This window comes from Phalaenopsis equestris, unplaced genomic scaffold (genome assembly GCF_001263595.1).
Source record: "Phalaenopsis equestris unplaced genomic scaffold, ASM126359v1 Scaffold226633, whole genome shotgun sequence".
Classification (NCBI taxonomy): Eukaryota; Viridiplantae; Streptophyta; class Magnoliopsida; order Asparagales; family Orchidaceae; genus Phalaenopsis; species Phalaenopsis equestris.
This window is the reverse complement of record NW_018244647.1, coordinates 41,896-61,208: the sequence shown is the minus strand read 5'-3', so window position 1 is coordinate 61,208 and position 19,313 is coordinate 41,896. Positions and strand designations below refer to the sequence as shown.

The following is a 19,313-nucleotide window of genomic DNA, read 5'->3' as shown; positions in this document are numbered from 1 at the left end:
AAGTGCATTAAAGTAAAGTAGTATAAATAACAGTAAGGAAAATAAGTAAAAAGAGCCGTAAATATAAGATAAACTTGCGTATCTGACGTGTCTGTTGCTGCTGCTGCAAAATGTGTCAATATCACAGACAAAGTAAACAAGTATTTCAGAGAATTTAACTAGCATGACAAACATGTGTGTATATGAAAGTGAAATAATCAAATGGTAAATAAAAGAACAAGTGACAAATAAAAGAACATGTGGCATTGTTAACCTCATTTTTGGTGAGGTCTCTCATTCAACTTAGGGCTTAGGGTCTAGACTTAGGACTTCTGGTTGGACTCTCTTAAAGAACTAGTCAGTGACCCGCACGCACCAACTAGAAATTCGAACCACCAACTAGAAATTCGAACCACTTCTTGACTCCTTGCAATTTCATATGGATGGTTCTAAATCCTCAAAGTTCGGTTGAGCTGATTAAAACCAATGTAACGAAGCTCGAGTCGAGTACCCATAGGATCTAAAGCCTTAGGAAACCCATTGTGACTTTCTCGCACTATCACGATGCACAAATACTACAATTTATGCGCTCGATACACATAGGTGTCAAAATTACATCATTTGCACCTATAAAAGACTTCACGATTGATCAAACTCGAATCAATTATTGAAATATTGATCACGAGCGAAAATTTTGAGAAAATTGAATTTGACGCATTTTCGACCCGGTCGTCGCCGAGTTTGTTCGAATGATCCCGAATGACGAAATTGACTGCACCAGCATGTCCAAAATGCTGATTTTAGCTAGGAAGGACATGCACATCACTAGAATTCCCGATATGCACAAATGACATGAAAACTAGAGTATTTTAAAAAAAAGTAAATAAATAAATAAAAATGATAATATAAAATACTAATTCTACTTAACCTAAATACGCGCACACCACAGCTTAGGCTTTCGCGGTTCGGTCGCCTGTGCCCTAGCGTTCCCTCCACGCCATGTCGAGGTGACTCCCTGTTCGCTTTGCCCAAAGCTTCTTCTTCCTCTGCATTCGAAGTGTTCATCCCCTTTGACGCAGCGATTGTATGTCGATTCACTTCGTAGTTTCCCTTTGCGGCATGTTTGAGGTTACCTGAGCCTTCTGCGCTCGTTTCTTTTAATTAGCTAAGCTCTGCGATCCACCGTCATCAATCGATGATACGACTACGTTCCCTATTCCTCTCCCTTCCGGTCTTTCTCTTCTTCGGGTATAAAACCCCATGAGGGGGGTCATGAAGGGGTTATGAAAATTTTGAGTCCGGGGGAGGTTTTGCTGAAATCTCTGCTCAGCTAAGACTTAGTGCTTGAGGGTTTGGTGTTTGGGAGTTCTGTGGCTTCCCTTTTGTTTCGTTCAAAAGGCTCGAGCAAGTTAATTTCTCTCCTTTCTGCTCGACAGAGGCTGAATAGGCTCGTGGAAATAAAAGGCCTTGAGCGAGATTTTACTTCAAAAAAAAAAAAAGCTTGGTTGCCTTACCTGGATTCTCCTTATGAAATTACTATCAATTACCATGGATGGTTAGACCTTTAGCAATTCTGTTGAGCCTGATTTAATTATTTCATTCTTTTTGATCAGCTAAGAGTGTTAGACTTATAAGTGACAATGATTCAAGTATTATGCAATGTGAAGATTTCTTTCTCTTGTTCTTATTACACCTGTATGGTCATGCCATCCAACTTTTTTTTTAGTTGCTATGAGGTCTGAATGCTGTTTCAGTCTAATATACTGGGCGTTTTTTTTCCTTGCTGGTTTGTTCCCTGCTGCCCTTACCAGCAGGCTGCATTATCTGAACCTTTTTTTTAGGGCCGCAGGTCTGCAGTGTTTTGGACCCGCTGGGCTGTGTGATTTTGAGCTGGTTTAGTTTTTTTTAATTTTGTGGAGCCTTGTGGTCTCGGCTTTATGAACTCATTCGGTTCGGTTTTATGGAGTCGGCGACTTCGGTTTTATGAAGCTGGCTTGGTTTTGTAGATTCCCGGGCTTCAGTTTTCCGAAAAGGTTTTTGCATGGTTATGAAATTGATCACTTGCTGCTTTGGGGTTTGGTTGTTGTCCCTCTATTTGAGACATATGGAGGAGATTACTCTTTTTTTGCTTTGGAGCTTTTAGAAATTTGTTTTGTTTCTCCTTTACGGCTAGCTCTGTTCGAACCCTTGCTGGTGCTTCCCTGTGTATGTTTTGGGTTGTTTTCCCTGCCAGCTCTATTCGAGACCCTTGCTGGTGCTCCCCCTCGTTGTTTTGGGTTATTTCCCATGCTGCCTTCACCCGTAACCTGTTGCCTTTACCCGTAACCTGCTGGTTGGTACTCCTTGTGTTGGTGTGGGTTGTTTGCCTGCTGCCCTTATCCAAAACCTGCTAGCTGGGCTCTACTGTGTCGATTTTGGTGGTGTGCTTGCTGCCCTTACCCGACATCTGTTGGTTGGGTTTGTTTTTTTGTGTTGGTTTTGGGGTGGTGCCCTTGCTGCCCCTACGTGAAATCTGCAGTGTGGGTTCTTTTGTGTTGGTTTTAGTGGTGCTTGCTGCCCCTACCTGAAATCTGCAGGGTTGGTTCTTTTGTGTTGGTTTTGGTGGTGTTTTTGCTGCCCCTACCCGAGATCAACTATTTGGGTTCTTTTGTGTTGAGTTTGGTGTCCTCTTGGATACCTTTACCCCTAATTTGCTGACTAGAGGGTCGGTTTAAATGCTTTAATCTTCATGGTTTTGGGGAATTCGAGCGTCTTCTTTGAGAGCCAGTTTGCTTGATGTTTGGAAGGAGTTTCAATGCCAATTAATTGGGCCGAATTGACTACAATGCAAGGCCCTTTTAATATTTATTGGGAGAGTTTAGTTGCAATTTGAGCCCCTTTCGAAGTGTGACTTTTGAGAAGGTTTGGATTGAATTGGGAGCAACTTGGAATCCCCTAAATTGTATCTTCCAGAGATGTTATGGGCTAGCAAATGGGGCCTTTCGATACATTTCTTTTGGATTGTTACACCGCGGTTTGGAAAAGAGCTAGCTATTGATGACTGTACTCATTTTGCTATTTATTTGAGGTGTTTTATTGGGTGAATATTTGAGGCTAACCCTCCTACCCTTTTGGCCTCCTCCTTATACTAGTTTTAGAGGTGAGATAATCTTCTTTTTTATTTATTTCTTTTCAGTTTTGCTTCCTTGTTTTCTGGTTTTGTTTTAGGTGCTTATGTCTGAAACATAAGCCATCAAACAAGGTCGTAAGTTGGACGGGCTTTTTTTGGGTTCAAGGCTGTGATGACAAAGACATTCGGTGATAGAGCGGAATAATATCGCATCCTACAACATCGGGACCCGACCCAAGGACCCAGTGAAAATGTAGGATGACAATATTATTTGTGACTTTCTTTGGACTTTCTCCGCGTTTCCAAAAAGTTTTCTTCAAGTTACCATGGATCATTTGTGGTTTTTCTTGAGTTGTCCAAGTACGTTTTGCTATTCATTCCTATTTATGTAAATGCATGCTTATACATCTATTAAATTCTTTTATCATACTCGTTTGCTTGTATCTGCAACACCAACCTCATTTACAGGAGCAACAGAACTGTCAGGTATACAAATTTGTTTTATATTTACAACGCTTTACTTTCTTTACTGCATACTTTACTGCCTTTCTTTACTTACCATTTTCCTTTACCTCACTTTACTGCATATACATATAGTTCATGCTTGTGATGTTACTGTTTATTGTTTACTACACTTCGTAGCATGTTTCCTTTTTGTTATTCATGTTACTTCTACAGACTTGCAGGGGCCTTTAGGATAGAGGACACTAGGACACATGATTTAGGAGACACTATGACGAGCCACTGACCTAACAATTGTATATATATACACACCAAAACCTTGAACCTATGACCGATATGTTAAGGAACTTGGAGTATCTTTTCCAAGAAGCGGAACGAGGAAGCGAATGGACGGAGGGCGGCGATCGAGACCACAACAGCGGAACAAAGGACGATCTTCAGTTGGAATTTTCATAGAATAAACAACAAACCCATAGGAATCCGCTTAATGCGACGTAAATCTTCACTTTCGTTTTGGGCCTTTGCACCACTATATTGTGCATTATAAGTTCTAATCCTCTTTAGGATTCCGAGGCTGTCGTTCGGTACGACGTAAATCCTCCTATTTTTTTAGGCACAATCGGGTATCGTGCGAGTGTAAGTCTTAAATAATTAAATTGACAGGTTGAAACATCAAATAACATCTCTTCAAAATTAAAGCCTAATAGTAGGATAGTTGAGAAGTCATTGGGGTTCCCCTTCTGATCTGTAACATCCCCTACCTTTCACTCCTTTGACTCTTAAAAGTAACTGTTTTCCATTTTCAACTCTTCCCTTTTGATTTTTTAATATTAAACCTTGAAAACCTAAACTTTGAAATCTTGAAGACAGAACCACTAATCTTAATCGAGAGTTTTCTTTGGTGATTTCGATTGCTTAAGATGTAATTGACTATAGCTGTTTGCCTCGATAGAGAATTTAAGAACTCGACTTAATTTAAATCCTAGTTAATCTTTCATGTTAAATAGAGAAACTTGTCAGCTTATAAAAAAAAGGTCTCGCAAACCAAATAGACGTCACAAACTCTCTAGTTTAGGTGGTTAAGCCTACCAACAAATGATATGTTTATCCTTCAAGATAGTGTACTATTTGTGGTATCGTGCTCAACCAGCTAGATTATCAAATACGAGAGATCCATTTGGTTACTTTTCTAAATTAAAATATTATTACTTTCCAAAATCAGTCATATATAAATTAAATTGAAACGCTACTTTCAAAATTAAAAATTTATTTAATAAAGTTATAATCATATATATATATATATATATATATCCATAATTAAATTAAATTAAATCCTAAAATAAATAATCCACAATATTATTTTTCTGACAGACCCATGAAAGACAGAAGTGAACCATAAGAGTTCAAGTTTGGGGTAGACTCAGATTTGTCACTTCCAAAAAACTCCGTAGATAAGCATCGGTCATCCACATACATAAAGTTCGACATTCAATTAAAAATTTCTTATAAGACATCCTTAGGAGGGCAATTCTTAACGCAATATAGGTAACCAATGAGTGAACATTCATATTGTATCATCCAAAATTCATGATTTGTCATGCATATAGTTTTTTGTTATTTGACAATGAAAAGTATTTATATGGTAAGAAATGTATTTGTTTTATATTTATTTATGTATTTTGAAGAAACAAGTTGTCCACAAGTCAATCACTCTATCGAGCTAGAAATACATGTAATATAAGAAAGCAAGGGTCATTGTTGTCTAGTATCGGTGAATAATAGTCATTCTGCATTTTCACCAAGTTCTTGGGTTAGATCCTGATGTCGTAAGATGCAATATTATTTTCCTTTATTCACAGATGCTTTTATCATCAACGCCCTTAAATTCTGAAAACATCCAAATTATAGCCTTGCTTAATGATTCATACAGAGCCAACATTATATATGTGTGTTTATATTTAAACATAAGTACATAAACTAAAAATTAAACAAACAAAAAAAAAAAAAAAAAAAAAAGGAGGCAAACCCACCTCCAAAATCACAGAAGCAAAGAGTCGAAACATCAAGTTGGTCAGCCTAAGAAACTCTTAAATTCTTTTCAAAATAATAACGAAATCAGCCCAAAAAATGTTTAAAGCCCTTCAAATAAAGCAATCCCCGAAAAACCACTAGAAAGTTTTCCGAAAGAATGACTAAACTAGTCCCAAATATAGCATTTTAAATCGCTTTTATAACAATGAGAAAATCAGGCTAAAACGGCCTCCAAATGTTCTTCCAAATAGCAACAATACAAGGCAAATGGAGTAAAATCAAACTCTCTCAAAATCATGAGTTGTGAGGGGATACTTATATATGAGATTTAATTCTTATACGTTTACATATCTAATACCTTCATTTTATAATTCGTTATACAAAGTTGCACACATTCTACAAAACTGCCTATATTTAAGCCTGCATTTGTTTTTGATAACCAACTGCTTCAAATGAAAATATTGGGCCTTAGGAGTTAAATGTGTAAATGCGTAAGAATTGTACATGTAGTTTAGATGTTATATATGTAAACATATCAGGATTGGGTGATATCAATGCAAGTACTCAAGCCTCCCTCAAATATCTCATGGAGCCGAATAATGGCCCACAAACCCTTCTTTAAATTAGTAAGATTGTAGAGCAGAGAATGACTCTTAAAACCTCTTAAATCGGCACAAATACAGGGCAATAAATATCCCTAAAACTGCAGGCAAACAAGTCCCCTAAACAGCCCAAAAAATTGTAGCCAAACAGGTCCCAAAAACAAGCCAAAAAAACTGCAGCCAAACAGGTCCCCAAAACAGCCCAAAACTGTAGCCAAACAGGTCCCCGAATCAGCCCAAAAACTGCAGCCAAACAGGTCCCCAAATCAGCCCAATAACTGCAGCCAAATAGGTCCCCAAAACAGCCCAAAACTGTAACCAAACAGGTCCCCGAATCAGCCCAAAAACTGCAGCCAAACAGGTCCCCGAATCAGCCCAATAACTGCAGCCAAATAGGTCCCCAAAACAGCCCGAAAAAAGTCACAAAAATAGTCCCAAAAGTTTCCAAAAACTGACCCCAGAAAACAACATTTGTAGGCCCCAACAATCAACATTTTAGGCTCTATAAAATCAACTAGCAACAATAGGTAAAAGTCCCAAAAAACAATCACCAGGACAACATTCAAATCTCCCAATTATATAAGCGTATTAGCCCAAAAAACCGGGCACAACCCCTAGATTTTCTCAAATCGGCATGAATACAGGGACAAAAAACATACATTTGAAATTTCGGCTGCATCTATGTAAATGTCGAAGTTTGGGTGTTGGATGTGTAAATATATAAGAATTTAGTTGCATGTGTGTAAATCATCCACTAAAATTAAAAGACATCTCAATATAGCTCTTTTAACCATTTTTTTAATTTGGGATTCATCTTAACACTATAAGAATTTTTCTGAAATAATATGACTACCATTTGCATTCAAATCGAGATGTCAGATCAGGAGTTAAATTGAAACTGATAGTCTATTATCGTTAAGGAGTATGACAAGATTATGACAACATCAAATCAACACAGTTTGCCATAGAAGCAATTAATACGTGCTATTTTCATGAAAACATAGCCAAACAAAAGCCTGCATTTTGTTACAATCCTTAACATTATCTTTCAAAAAGTTAACAAACAAAAGCCTGCATTTTGTTACAAGCCTGCATAGCCAAACAAAAGCCTGCACAAACAAAAGCCAAAGTCATTCAAAAACCAAAATCGTACAAAAAAAAAAAAACAAATGATCTGCATTACAAAACTTCCGTAAAATTATTTTCTGGCCATCTGTTAGTCAGGTAAAGATTTAACTTTTAAAATAAGAGAAATTCACATACCTAACACACATTCTTTTGTATTTACAAATTTCAAACCTAAATTTTAAAATTTTAGCGTAATTGATCATCTTGACAATTTATTTTGGTTTTAATTAACGGTGAATGTACGTAAGTATTAGTGATTTGGATCGCGATGTTTATGTGCATCGAATATGTGAATTGTGGTGTTTATGTGTATCAAATGTGAATATACTCATGGTTAGGCCATAAAGGGTTTTCTAAGGCCTTTTGATCATATGGGAGCTCTTTTTGGGCCTCCACACGTTGGTCTTAGCCACGCAATTCAATAGTGATAGCTTGTGCTCTTGGCCACTCAACCAAATGGTGATGACTTGTAGCCCTAACCACTCAATCAAATGGGGATGGCTTGAGACCATTTATGTGAGGCCTCCCAAAAGAACTAAGAGGTGGTTCGAAGTTCTAAATGGGGTGGGTCCCATCACTGGCCTTCTAGGATAGTAAATAGGAACATCCTGATGCTAGATCCCAGGCTCTAGGAGAAATGGTCAGACCTCATCAAAAATGAGGTCAACAATGCACTACTTCTTTTTTATGAAACATTTAACCTCTATCTACGGATGAATAAATGCAATCTTTCTAAATCCATATGTCATGAAATAAATTGATGTATGCACATATGGTAGGATCTACATGACATCTAATAATTCATATATGCATATCTACTATAATTTAAATGTTATTCAATAATCTAATAATTTTATAGAAAATTCATTATGCAACTATTTAACATGTGCGTTTTACTATATAAAAATATGAAGAATCTGTTATAATCTAAATCTCACTGGAACAAAATATAAATGAAATCAAACATACATTTAGAAATAATAAAACTTTTTGAAATTTAGAAATACAATTATTCACCTCCAGTCTTTTAGCTTCGGTGCAACTTTTCATAATCTCTAATTCCAAATCTTTTAGGATCAAATATTCTTTGATCTTCATTACTGTTATAATTTAATATTTTTAACAAACATTAATTCTAAATTAAATAAATTAACCTTTAATTTAGTTACCTTATACCTTATCTTTCAAAGTAATTCACTCCTCAATTTCAAAACTGTATGTCCATTACTTCAAGTGCTTCCTGATTTCAAATATATATACTATTAACACTTAAAAAATAAACACACACACACACATATAAATAAAATTCATTATTTAAATTATGATATAGACCCAATCTTACCTTACCTAAAATTCCATTGATCGCCCAGGATCTTTTGAACAAGAGCTCCTCCACGCATGCATGAGGCAGCTCCCTTCTCTTCCTTATTCTCGACAGTGCCGATCGATTCAGCATACACATGCGTCCATTCCTTCCTTTTTGCTCCCCTTTCTCCTTGGGAAAAAAAAATATTACATTCAGAGTCTGGACGCAAAGCTGAATCCAGACTCCAATGAAATCCCGCCACTTGCAAATCCGAGTTCCACCTGTAATTTTTTTTCCTTGGCTAGGGCACGAGATTCCCTTGCACACAGAGCCCTATGATATGTTTTCCCTTTCTACAAGAGAAACTGCTCCTTCGTCCAGCTAGGGTTGGTCTTCTCCCACTTTGAAACCGTCTAAGCTGTTTCAACACCTTTGCTTGGTCGACGTCTCCTCACTTGGCTTCGTTCCTCACAGGCAAATCTTCCTCTCCTTTTCTTTCTGCGGGAACTTATCTTTCCTTTTCCTCTTCTCTTTCTTCTTCTTCCACGGTCTCTCATGCTTTCTCTTTCTCTCGCTCTCCCTTTGGCTTTCTCTTACGCTCGCGTTCGAAGGGATGAGGAAAATGAGAGCCTTCTATTTGACTCCCCGCACGCAGTGAGTTTGTTTTCGAACGACACTTAATCTTTTTTTTTTAAAATTAAAATTGGTCATTACTAGGGGTGTAAACGAACCGAACACGACGAGCGAGCCCAGACTCAGCTCGTGTTCGATCGGCTCGTTTATATTTCAAGCTCAAAAAGTGTGTTCGTGTTCGGCTCGTTTGTTTAGCGAGCCGAACACAAGTCGTTCACGAATAATCACGAATAATGAGTCGTTTTGACAACCCTAATCAGGTAGCTATAAGATGTTAAGGATTGTGACAAGATTTAAAAACTATTGTTTATATTAAAATATCATTTGAATCTAATTTAATAATTTTTATTCTATTTTCTCACTTAATACTTTTAATTGATTATAAATCTTTGTTGCCTTGTAGTCAATTAAGTTTTTTAAAAATACTACTCTTCATATATATATATATATATATATATATATATAGTTGATTAGTTGTATTTCGAGCCAAAACAAGCCGAACACGAACGAACAAATCTTTGTTCGTGTTCGGCTTGTTAACTTAGCGAACGTGCCAAACATGAGCTTCTTAGCAAGCCGGACATGAGCTATTCGCGAACAATGAGATGTTTTAACAGCACTAATCATTACAACAATCATTTGAAAATAATTTGCAGAGAGGCTATTTTTATGGTTTGAGGAGATTTTTTTTATATCCAGCGTTACCTTTGCTAGTGAACTCTAATATTACGACAGTGGCAATTTAACAACTGCTTTATGCCTGTGCTCATTTGATAATATATTTGTGATTTCTTATATTATTTTGCATTTTTTTTTCGAATTAATTTCTATATTATGAGTTATTATTCAGTAGTATAATTGTTCGCCACACTTCTTTGGGAGACTTCTCGTTGTTCCTATGGTGGTTTTTTGCTTAATATGCTGTCTTAACTTTTTTCCATTTGCTCTAACTTTGGTTTTGTGCTGAAATTTCAGAACGAAAAAGGTTGATTCTTTTACTAGTAGGCTTTTAGATATTCATTCAAAGATGCTGGAGATTAATAAGAAAGAGGTGATTTTCTCGAAGTTTAGTTTGATTTTTTTGATTAGTTTATGAAATACAAATCATAATGGATTGAATGTTGATGTTTAACATACACATTGTTTTAACTCTTTTTTTTTGTTGGTGGAATAAATTATAAGTGTGGCTATACTCTATTTAGGTTATTCGTTTGGGCTTGCATCGCTCAGACTATATGCTTGATGCTGAAACTGACCTACTCCTCCAAATAGAGCTCAACACCATATCATCTTCATTCTCAGGTCTTGGCTGTCTTGTCAGCGATCTTCACAGGTTTAATTTCTTTCAGATTATTCAGATAAATTCTTTTTGACATTTGATTCATGCATGATCTCGTTAATTTTCTCGGTTGTTTATTACTTACTATTTGCGACGTTGAGAGCTCATTCACATGCTTTTTATCAAGTTTGTACTAAATATAGATTTTAAGTTTCATTTGATTTGTTAGTTTATCATAACATTTTCTGCTATGTTGGTTCACTTACCGGTAGAGGATTGCTCAATGAGAGTAAAAGAGGAGTGAGATTGGTCAGAGGTGTTGTGCAGTGCAGGTTCCATAATTTTTTTTTGTCAATATTAAGGACAATGAGCAAGGGCTCTTTTCTGAAATTATCATATAACTGAAACTCTAGAACGAAAACTGTATAGGCAAAGATGGAATGAACTGCAGAATATTATATAGGTGAATGCAGAGATGGAAAATGTATTTAACTATTGTAGAGAAAAAAAAAGTATTTAACTTATGGAAATGGTACAAAATTAGTTGAGGATGAAAGGCAATAAAGGACGCAAGCCACCTTGGCCTAGTGGTTGATAGCTTTATTTTTCAATCAAGTGGTCCTTGGTTCAAGGGCTTACATGTGCAGTGTGCGCACATTTGGGTGTGTCTGAAATAAAGAAGGCAATAAAGGTTAAAGGGTGAATCACACGTTGTCTGTAAAATATAAGAGGCTTATAAGTCTACAATTTAGAAAGCCCTTTAGTTTGGTTCCCTGCTCCGTAAAACTCATTGTCGAAGTTCCTTCTATCACTATAATTAATAATTAATTTAGCAACATGTTAGAAATTTCTTGATCTATTCCACCTAAAAAGATACCATGTTTCAATAAATGGGATCCTGGCTGGCTTCAGGATCCTAACTTAATCTTCCAGGCTTAGGACTGGTTTGTGTATTGATATATGAAAGAGAATTGGTCTCATTTTGCACACGCTTGTAATTCAATAGAATATGCATTGTAACTTGTTTTGGAACCGGATCAATATTTTATGACTCTTTTACAGCTTGTAGTTTATTTCACAAGCTAGTGCAGTTATTACAGTGCCATTGAGCTGCATAGATATGAACCACAACACTCCACAGTTAATGAAGAAAAGAAGAGGTAAATCTGTAGACCGAATGATTTTAAATTTCTCACTATTCAGCGTTGTTATAAGTGGCAGCTTATATAGGTCACTATGCATATGAAGGCACTATTGGAATCTGAAGTGTAATTGGAATCCGAAGTGCTTTATTTAGTATTGTTGAATTTTTGGAGTATAATTCATTTTTTTCCTTAAGGATTGCTTGTCAAAAAATGAGTGCTATACTACATGATTGATCGAGTGAACACATCTATGGCCATTCAGTTTTCTTCTAGTTAAAGTCTCATATTCCGTGAAGTGATGAGTGTTGTTGGATTTGGTTTGTCTTTTGTCGACAAGAAAAATTAATTCATACTCTTATACCAGATTTAATTCATGATTTTAGTGAACTTGTGTATAGAATTTTTTTTCTTAATTGTTATAGTTCATAACACATCCTTTCAATAGAAAAGAATCAGTGGGCTGATTTTTTATTAATGTAGAAACCTTCTAAACTTTAAAATAGACACCTATTTGATGCATCCATCTTTGTGAACCACATGTCACAGACAAATTTTTCTCTAGTCACCCAGCGCTCATCTTAAGCCACTAAATCAACCTAACCCTTGCAACACTTGGACTTGAAAGCACAAAACTCTCTAGGAAACAAGTAGGGAGAAGTTATTAGAGAATGAAACTCCTCACTAAAGAATGGAAGATTATACACTTGATTGCTTAGAAACCTTGCATGGATACAAATGAAGGGGAGGAGCTTCTATTTATATTTTCTCCCAAGCCTTATGGAACTTCATTACATTAGAATATAATAACTTCTAGATAGTTCTACATTGCCCTTGTATATATACATGATTCTAGAGTTTTTCTAGGTTATCATAAAATTCTAACATTCTCCAAAATGCAGTGGATCTTCTTAGAGTCTATTGGATTGCTCTCCTTTTTTTGGTCTTCTCTAGAATCTTTTCTCGTATAGTTGGCTTGCTAATTATTTTGAAGATGACTGAGTGTGATACTCTCCCCTATTTAGCGCCTTCCTTCTAAAACTGCTAGATCTTTTCTTTGAATTGCCATAGTGTGCCTTCATGCTCCCAGCTAGCTTCGCTATCAGGCAGTCTTCTCCACTTGATATGACACCTTATAGTTTGGTACCCCTACTCGCATGATCACCCCGTCTGCTAATATTTCTTCAACTTCTTTATAGGAGTTGATTATGATTGTAGGTGCTTGTCGGTCGTTAAAAATTCTCTTAGGAAAAAAAAAGTGATATATATATATATATATTTGATTTTTGAAAATAATATTTTAATTTTTAAAAAATGAGACTAGTTGAATCTCATTCATTTAATAATTTAAAAAAAACGAGTACAACACCGCCAGTAATACGCCTATCATGAGAAATAAACACATTACTTGGTAGTGAGACTCGGTTAAATAAACTAATGAATTCATGACATCCATTTTATTGTACGAACCTTTTATTTTGACCGACAAGTTCCCCTATCTAATATTAAAAATTAGGTAGAGTTTATATTACCTGGGTTCATAAAGCTCCCTATCGAGGCAAACCTCTATAGTTAATTACCTCTCAAATAATCGAAATCATTTAAGAGAACTCTCGATGATGATCAGAGATTTATCTTCATGAATTCAAGGATTAAGTATTTTCAAAGTTAGACATAGGAAAGTCAAGTGAGAAAAAGACCAAATGAGAACATTTATTTCTGGAGCCAAAGGAAAGAAAAGTAGGGGTTGTTACGGACCATGAGGAGAACATCATTGACTTCCTAAATTATCTTAGTGTTTGACTTCAATTTTGAGAAGATGTTATTTGATGTTTCATCCTGACAGTTTTGTTATTTAGGACTTAAATCTTCATAATATCCAATTATACAGATAGCCTGGAAGATATGAGGGTTATGTCATATCGGATGACGATCTCGGAGTCTAAAGTGAGTTAGGGCTTAGATTGCACAACATAACTGTGCAAAAGACTAAAAGATAGGGTGATGATTTATGTCACGCTAGGCAGACCCCCTCGAAGTCCCATGATTTGTTATTTAAACTAAAGAAATATTTAGCTGATGTAGACTTGTTTTACTGTTGTAGATCGTCATCCCCCGTCTGCTACGGCTTCGTCGTGCTACCCACAAAGACTTGTTCTATGCTCAATGTCGTAGTAGTTATGGGCATAAGGTTTAAGTGTTTTATAGTGATCCACTATAGGTAAATCGACTATTATTTTATATGTTGAAGGTATTGCAATTAATTTAAAGCATGCGTAAACTAGATATGCTATAAGAAAGTGCAGTAAAGGCGGTAAAATGCAGTTAGTATAAAATAAACCTGTGTACCTGGCGTATCTGCTACTCCTGTAAATGGGGTTGGTGCCGCAGGTAAAATGAAACATGTATCGTAGAAAATTTAGTTAGCATGTCAAACATGTATATGTATGTGTGTAAGAGTTTAGTGGTAAGCAAAAAAATAAGTGGCAAGTAAAAGAACAGGTGAACTATAAAAGACCGAAGTGAACTATAAGAATTCAGGTTCGGGGCGTCTCAAATTTTATCATTCCCGAAGGACTCCGTAGGCAACCATCGGTCATTCACGTGTATAAACCTCGACATTCAACTAAAAATTTACAACAAGACAATCTTAGGAGGACAATTCTTAACTTAATACAGGTAACTAACAAATGGAGATTTAAATTGTATCATTCAAAGTTTATGGTTTGTCATACATTTAAAAGTAGAATTTTATTTAACAGTCAAAAGTAATAGTTTTGTAAGAAATGTATTTTTGTTTTATTTTATTTTTATATGCTTTGAAAATATCGTCCACAGGTCAATCACACTGTCGGGCTAGAATTACCAACAACCTAAGAAAACAAGAGTTTTCGTTAGGCTAGTGTCGGTGAGTAATATTATCATCATACATTCTCACCAGGTCCCTGGGCTGTGTCCCGATTGCGTAGAATGCAATATTAGTCTGCTCTATCACCGGATGCCTTTGTCATCACGACCTTTAAACTCCAAAACCATCAAACTTATAACTTTGCTTGATGATTCACATATAGTAGAAGCTATATATATGCACTTATGTTGGAACATAAGCACCTGAAACAAAATCATCAACCAAGAGCAAAAAAAGCAAAACGAAACAAAAGAAAAAGAAGAGGCTGACCAATTTCTAAATCTTCGCAAAAACCAACTAATATTTAGCCCCAAAAAAGATATGCAAAGCCTCCAAAAACAGTGAACAAGTCAGCACCAAGTGGTGCATAAATCATTCCTAAAATAGTGTGCATAAGCGGCTCAAAACAGTAAAATATAGCCAAAAGCAACTTTTAAACCTTCCCTTGATTCAACTTATATAGCTTCTCCATAAATCCAAACATTTTTACAATTGGTGGTTCGGCTTACGAGGCTGAGTGGCAACCGAAAGAGGGGAGGGGGGAGGGAGCAAATCCACCACAATAAAGAAGATTTAATGGCTCATGGGTAAGGGGCAGCAGCAGGAGACCCCCCCAATGAGAAACATCACAAAAATACTAACAGGAAGCGCATTTCAACAGACCCGACTACGGGCAGCGTGGAGGAAACCCCAACAAGAACAAATATAGCAGTCACGACTAGGAGCAGCAAAAACAGGCCTCCAAGTAATTCCTAAAACCCTAAAAATTATAGCCGAACAGGCCACCGAGAACTCCCAAAACCGCAGCAAGGTAAGCCACCAAAGACTCCCAAAACCGCAGCAAGGCAGGCCTCTTAAAACATTCCAGAATATTCCGAAAACGAAGCCAAACAGGCCACCCAGTATTGCCAAAACCACAGCTATATAGGTATCATAGAAGTGCCAAAGCCATAGCTCACACTAGCCACGCACCAGTTCGAAAATTACAGCCAATAAGTAGCAAAACAACCTAAAAAACCTCCAAAACAGCTGCTTGAATGAGCCACAAAAGCTCCCAAAAAACTGCAACAACATATGCAACAAAACCATCCAAGAACCCCCAAAACCGCAGCCCAAACAGCGGGCAAACTAGTGCAAAAAACTGCAGCAATATATGCAACAAAACCATCCAACAAACCCCCAAAACCGCAACCCAAACAGTGGGCAAGTTAGTGCCAAAAACTGCAGCAATATATGCACAAAACCATCCAAAGATCCCCCAAAACCGCAGCCTAAACAGTGGGCAAACCCCTCAAAAACTATGGCCATTTAATTCCTAAAACGGAAAGGATTTCTTCTTATATAGGTAAGGTGCTACGTGTCTGAAAATTAAGGTTTAGGTGCTGCATATGTAAACGCATAAAGATCAAATGGAATGTATGTAAATATTTCTTGATAACAAACAAAAGTTCACCGGGCCTCAGATTTCCACCGCCTCCCACAAATCAAGATTACAGGACTTTGTAAATCTTTCCAAAAGTAAGAAAAAATATATATAAGCTTCAGATTTTGAATTAGCATCCACCAAATCAATTGCAGCCCATCAACAAGAAATCAAAGTAAATGGTTAAACGACAGGAAAAAGAGGTGACCCATTAGGAACTTACTAAGACTTATTCAAAATTTCTGAACATTGCAATGATGTATTTCGGTCAATAATTATTTCTCCAGATTATCACAAATGGAAATATAAATGAGCATTTAAGCATTACTTTCCAATTCAGTAAAAGCAGGAGCAATGATGAGTTTTGAAATTCTTCTCTAAGCATACTAAAAATGCTAGCCCACATGAGCATTTAAAGCATTATTCGAAAATCAGTAAAGTATGGAGCAAGTAGAGAGCAAAGAAGAGATTTCAAAATTTCTCTCCAAAAATACCTTCACGTTTTGAAACTCAGTGAAGTAAAGAACAAGTAGAGAGCAAAGAAGAGCTCCCCCCCAACCCCTTTCCAAGCTAACAAAAAAAAAAAAAAAAAAAAAAAAAAAAGGGAGTATTAAATCTTTCCTTAAACAAGTTCAACATTCATGCTTGAGAGATTAAACCTTCATGCAAGCTAAATAATTATGCTGCCATGAACAGGATTAAAGAAATAACAACATAGACTATTCCTTCTCTTCTTCCTCTTTTCTCTTTTTTTTCCTTTTAGCCGAAAGAACAATTAAGACCAAATCAGGGATAGTCGAACAAGCAACCATGCAACCAAGTAATCAATAACAACAACGAATAGCTAAGGGAGAAAGAAAACAAGAAAGGAACAGAACTCCAAGAGTACCAAGCACGCTAGGGAAGAACCAGTCAAGAAGAAAACCACCCGGAATTCTTGCAGCACCTCTCCCTCTTACATCAATTCTCCAACCAACAGAACACCTCCCTCATGTGGGATTTTTATAGCCAAGGAGCAGAAGCTTTACCTTCACTTACCTGGGGGGTGAGTCGAAGCTGAAGGTGACGGGGAAATGTTGACAAACGACGCAGAGGGAGTGGCAAGCAGAAGGCTGGAGAGCGGCAGGGAGCAGATGGCGATCTTGCGACAGAGAGAGTGGCGATAAGTGTAGAGGTAGGGCGGGGGGACCTCGAGCCGAAGTCTTGTGAAGAAGAGGAGCTCGATTTGCTAGGGCTGCGCTTGACCGAAGAAGAAGAGGGCTCGGGTGAATTGTTGAGCGAGAGACAGGAGCCGGGTGCATGAGTTTAGTGATTTTGATAGAAATTTTTTCTTTTTTTATTTTATTCATTTAAACACGTCAATTTTTGTGTGACTTATTCGTGCGCGTTGTCATAATAAAACGTGTGTTCATAGCTAAAATTAACGTTCTGGACATACCGGTGTAGTCTGTTTCGTCATTCGGGGTCTTCCGGACAACTTCATCGACGATCAGATCAAAAATGCGTCAAATTTAATTTTCTTGAAATTTTGGGTTCGCGATCGATCGTTTTGGAAATTAATTTTGATTTTTTTAATTATGAAACATATAAAGGTTTAGGTGATGTGACTTGTGGGATTTAAACGTGCGTGAGTGTGCAAATTGTGAATAAGACAACCTTAAGACTTAATGATCCTATGAGGACTCCTTTGAGTTTCCTCCTGTTGGTTCCGACCTCTTAAGTGTTAGAGGTCAAGAGCCATGCATGCGAAACTCCAAAAAGAGTAAAGAAGTAGTTTGAATTTCTAAAATGAGGCGGGTTTCATCACTAGTCATCTAGGATAGTCAACAGGAAAGTTCTATAGCTAAACCCTAAATTCTATGCGAATAAACTAGACCTCACCAAAAATAAGATCAACAGTGCTCTCGCTTAGAAATCTCTCTTAAAGGGGCATCCATGTTTTCATGATAAGGCTTTAACATGCTTTAATGAAAGACTGGATGTGTCTTTAATTTTGATGGAAGGTTGAGTTTTTAAGAGTTTCTTCGTATATATTTTATTACTTCAAAAGGTCATTTGTATTTCGGTATCAATTGTTTATGCACCTTTCGAAATATTTTGAATTGTAGGGATAAGAGCTTTGCAAATACTAGATCTTCTTCTTTAAACTCGATATGCCTCCTTTTCTTGTTTGCCTAGTTCTTCATTCTTCTTGCAGCCTTATGTAATGTGACTTAAGCTAACACCCTTTACTCTTCCAGGACTTAACAAATTCGAAACTTGTTGGACTTTTTCCTTCATAGTTAGTTGTAAGGGAGTGGGGGTCATTGGTTTTTGGCCCATGACTCTCTTGAAAGGACTCTTATTGGTGGTTTCACTTGTTTGTAGATTAAAGGAGAACTGTGCTACATCCAACGGTTTGGTCTAGTTTTCCTGACTTACGCTTACATAGTGTTCCAAGAAGACATTGATTTTCTTCGTCTGGCCATCACTTTGGAGATGAAAACTTGTAGAAAAGTTTAGATCTGATCCCAACATCACTTCGGTCAAAAATCTTCCAATGAAACGAGAATCTCGATCACTAACATTTCTTTGTGGCATTCCCCATAGTTTTACCGCACTGCAGAGGAAAGAGCCTGCAACTTCTTTGACAGTACAGTCGGTGAGAGCAGCAATAAATGTTTCATAATTGCTGAATCCATCCACCACGATCAGGATGCTTACAAATCCTCTAGATGAAGTCCATAGAGATGCTTTCCCAGGTCTTTGAGGAATAGGTAGTGGTTTTAACAATCCCCTTGGTTGTTGATGGACAACTTTGTCTTGTTGCCAAACAAGACAAGTGCGTACAAATTCCTCCACCCAATCCTTTATCCATGGCCGATAATAGTTAGTTTTGAGAAGGGCTTGAGTTTGTTTCATATCTGCATGTCCTGCCCATAAATTGTTGTGACAATATTTAATTAAATCCCTTCTCAGGTTGCCTCACCTTGGTACGTAAATGTGTTGGCCCTTAGTATAGATGACCTTTTCATTTATCCAGAATTTTTAAGTTTTTCCTTTATTAAAGCAATAATACTTTGGGCTTATGGATCATAAATTAACCATTCCTTGATTCTACTTATTAGGGAGCTGGAGACTTGTGAAATGCTTGCAAGCTTTGCTTTTCGGTTTAGTGCGTCTACTACTCCATTGGTCTTCCATGTTTTATACTCTAAGATGTAATCGAATTCCACTAGGAAATTGTTCCATCTTTCCTGTTTGGGACTTGGCTTTTTCTAGGTATGGAAGTAGCTATCATGACTCTGAATTTAAAGCCAAGTAGTTAGTGT

General features: G+C 36.8%; 1 protein-coding gene across 1 annotated transcript in view; it reads left to right on the top strand.

Annotated features, from left to right (window-relative positions):
• LOC110037893 (glutathione synthetase, chloroplastic) overlaps positions 1 to 19,313 on the top strand; it is a 57,605-nt gene that overhangs the window by 8,279 nt on the left and 30,013 nt on the right. The window contains exons 3-4 of the mRNA XM_020742621.1: positions 10,226 to 10,301; positions 10,453 to 10,583. Of these exons, the coding sequence (XP_020598280.1) occupies positions 10,226 to 10,301; positions 10,453 to 10,583 (207 nt within the window). The remainder of the gene's footprint in view (positions 1 to 10,225; positions 10,302 to 10,452; positions 10,584 to 19,313) is intronic.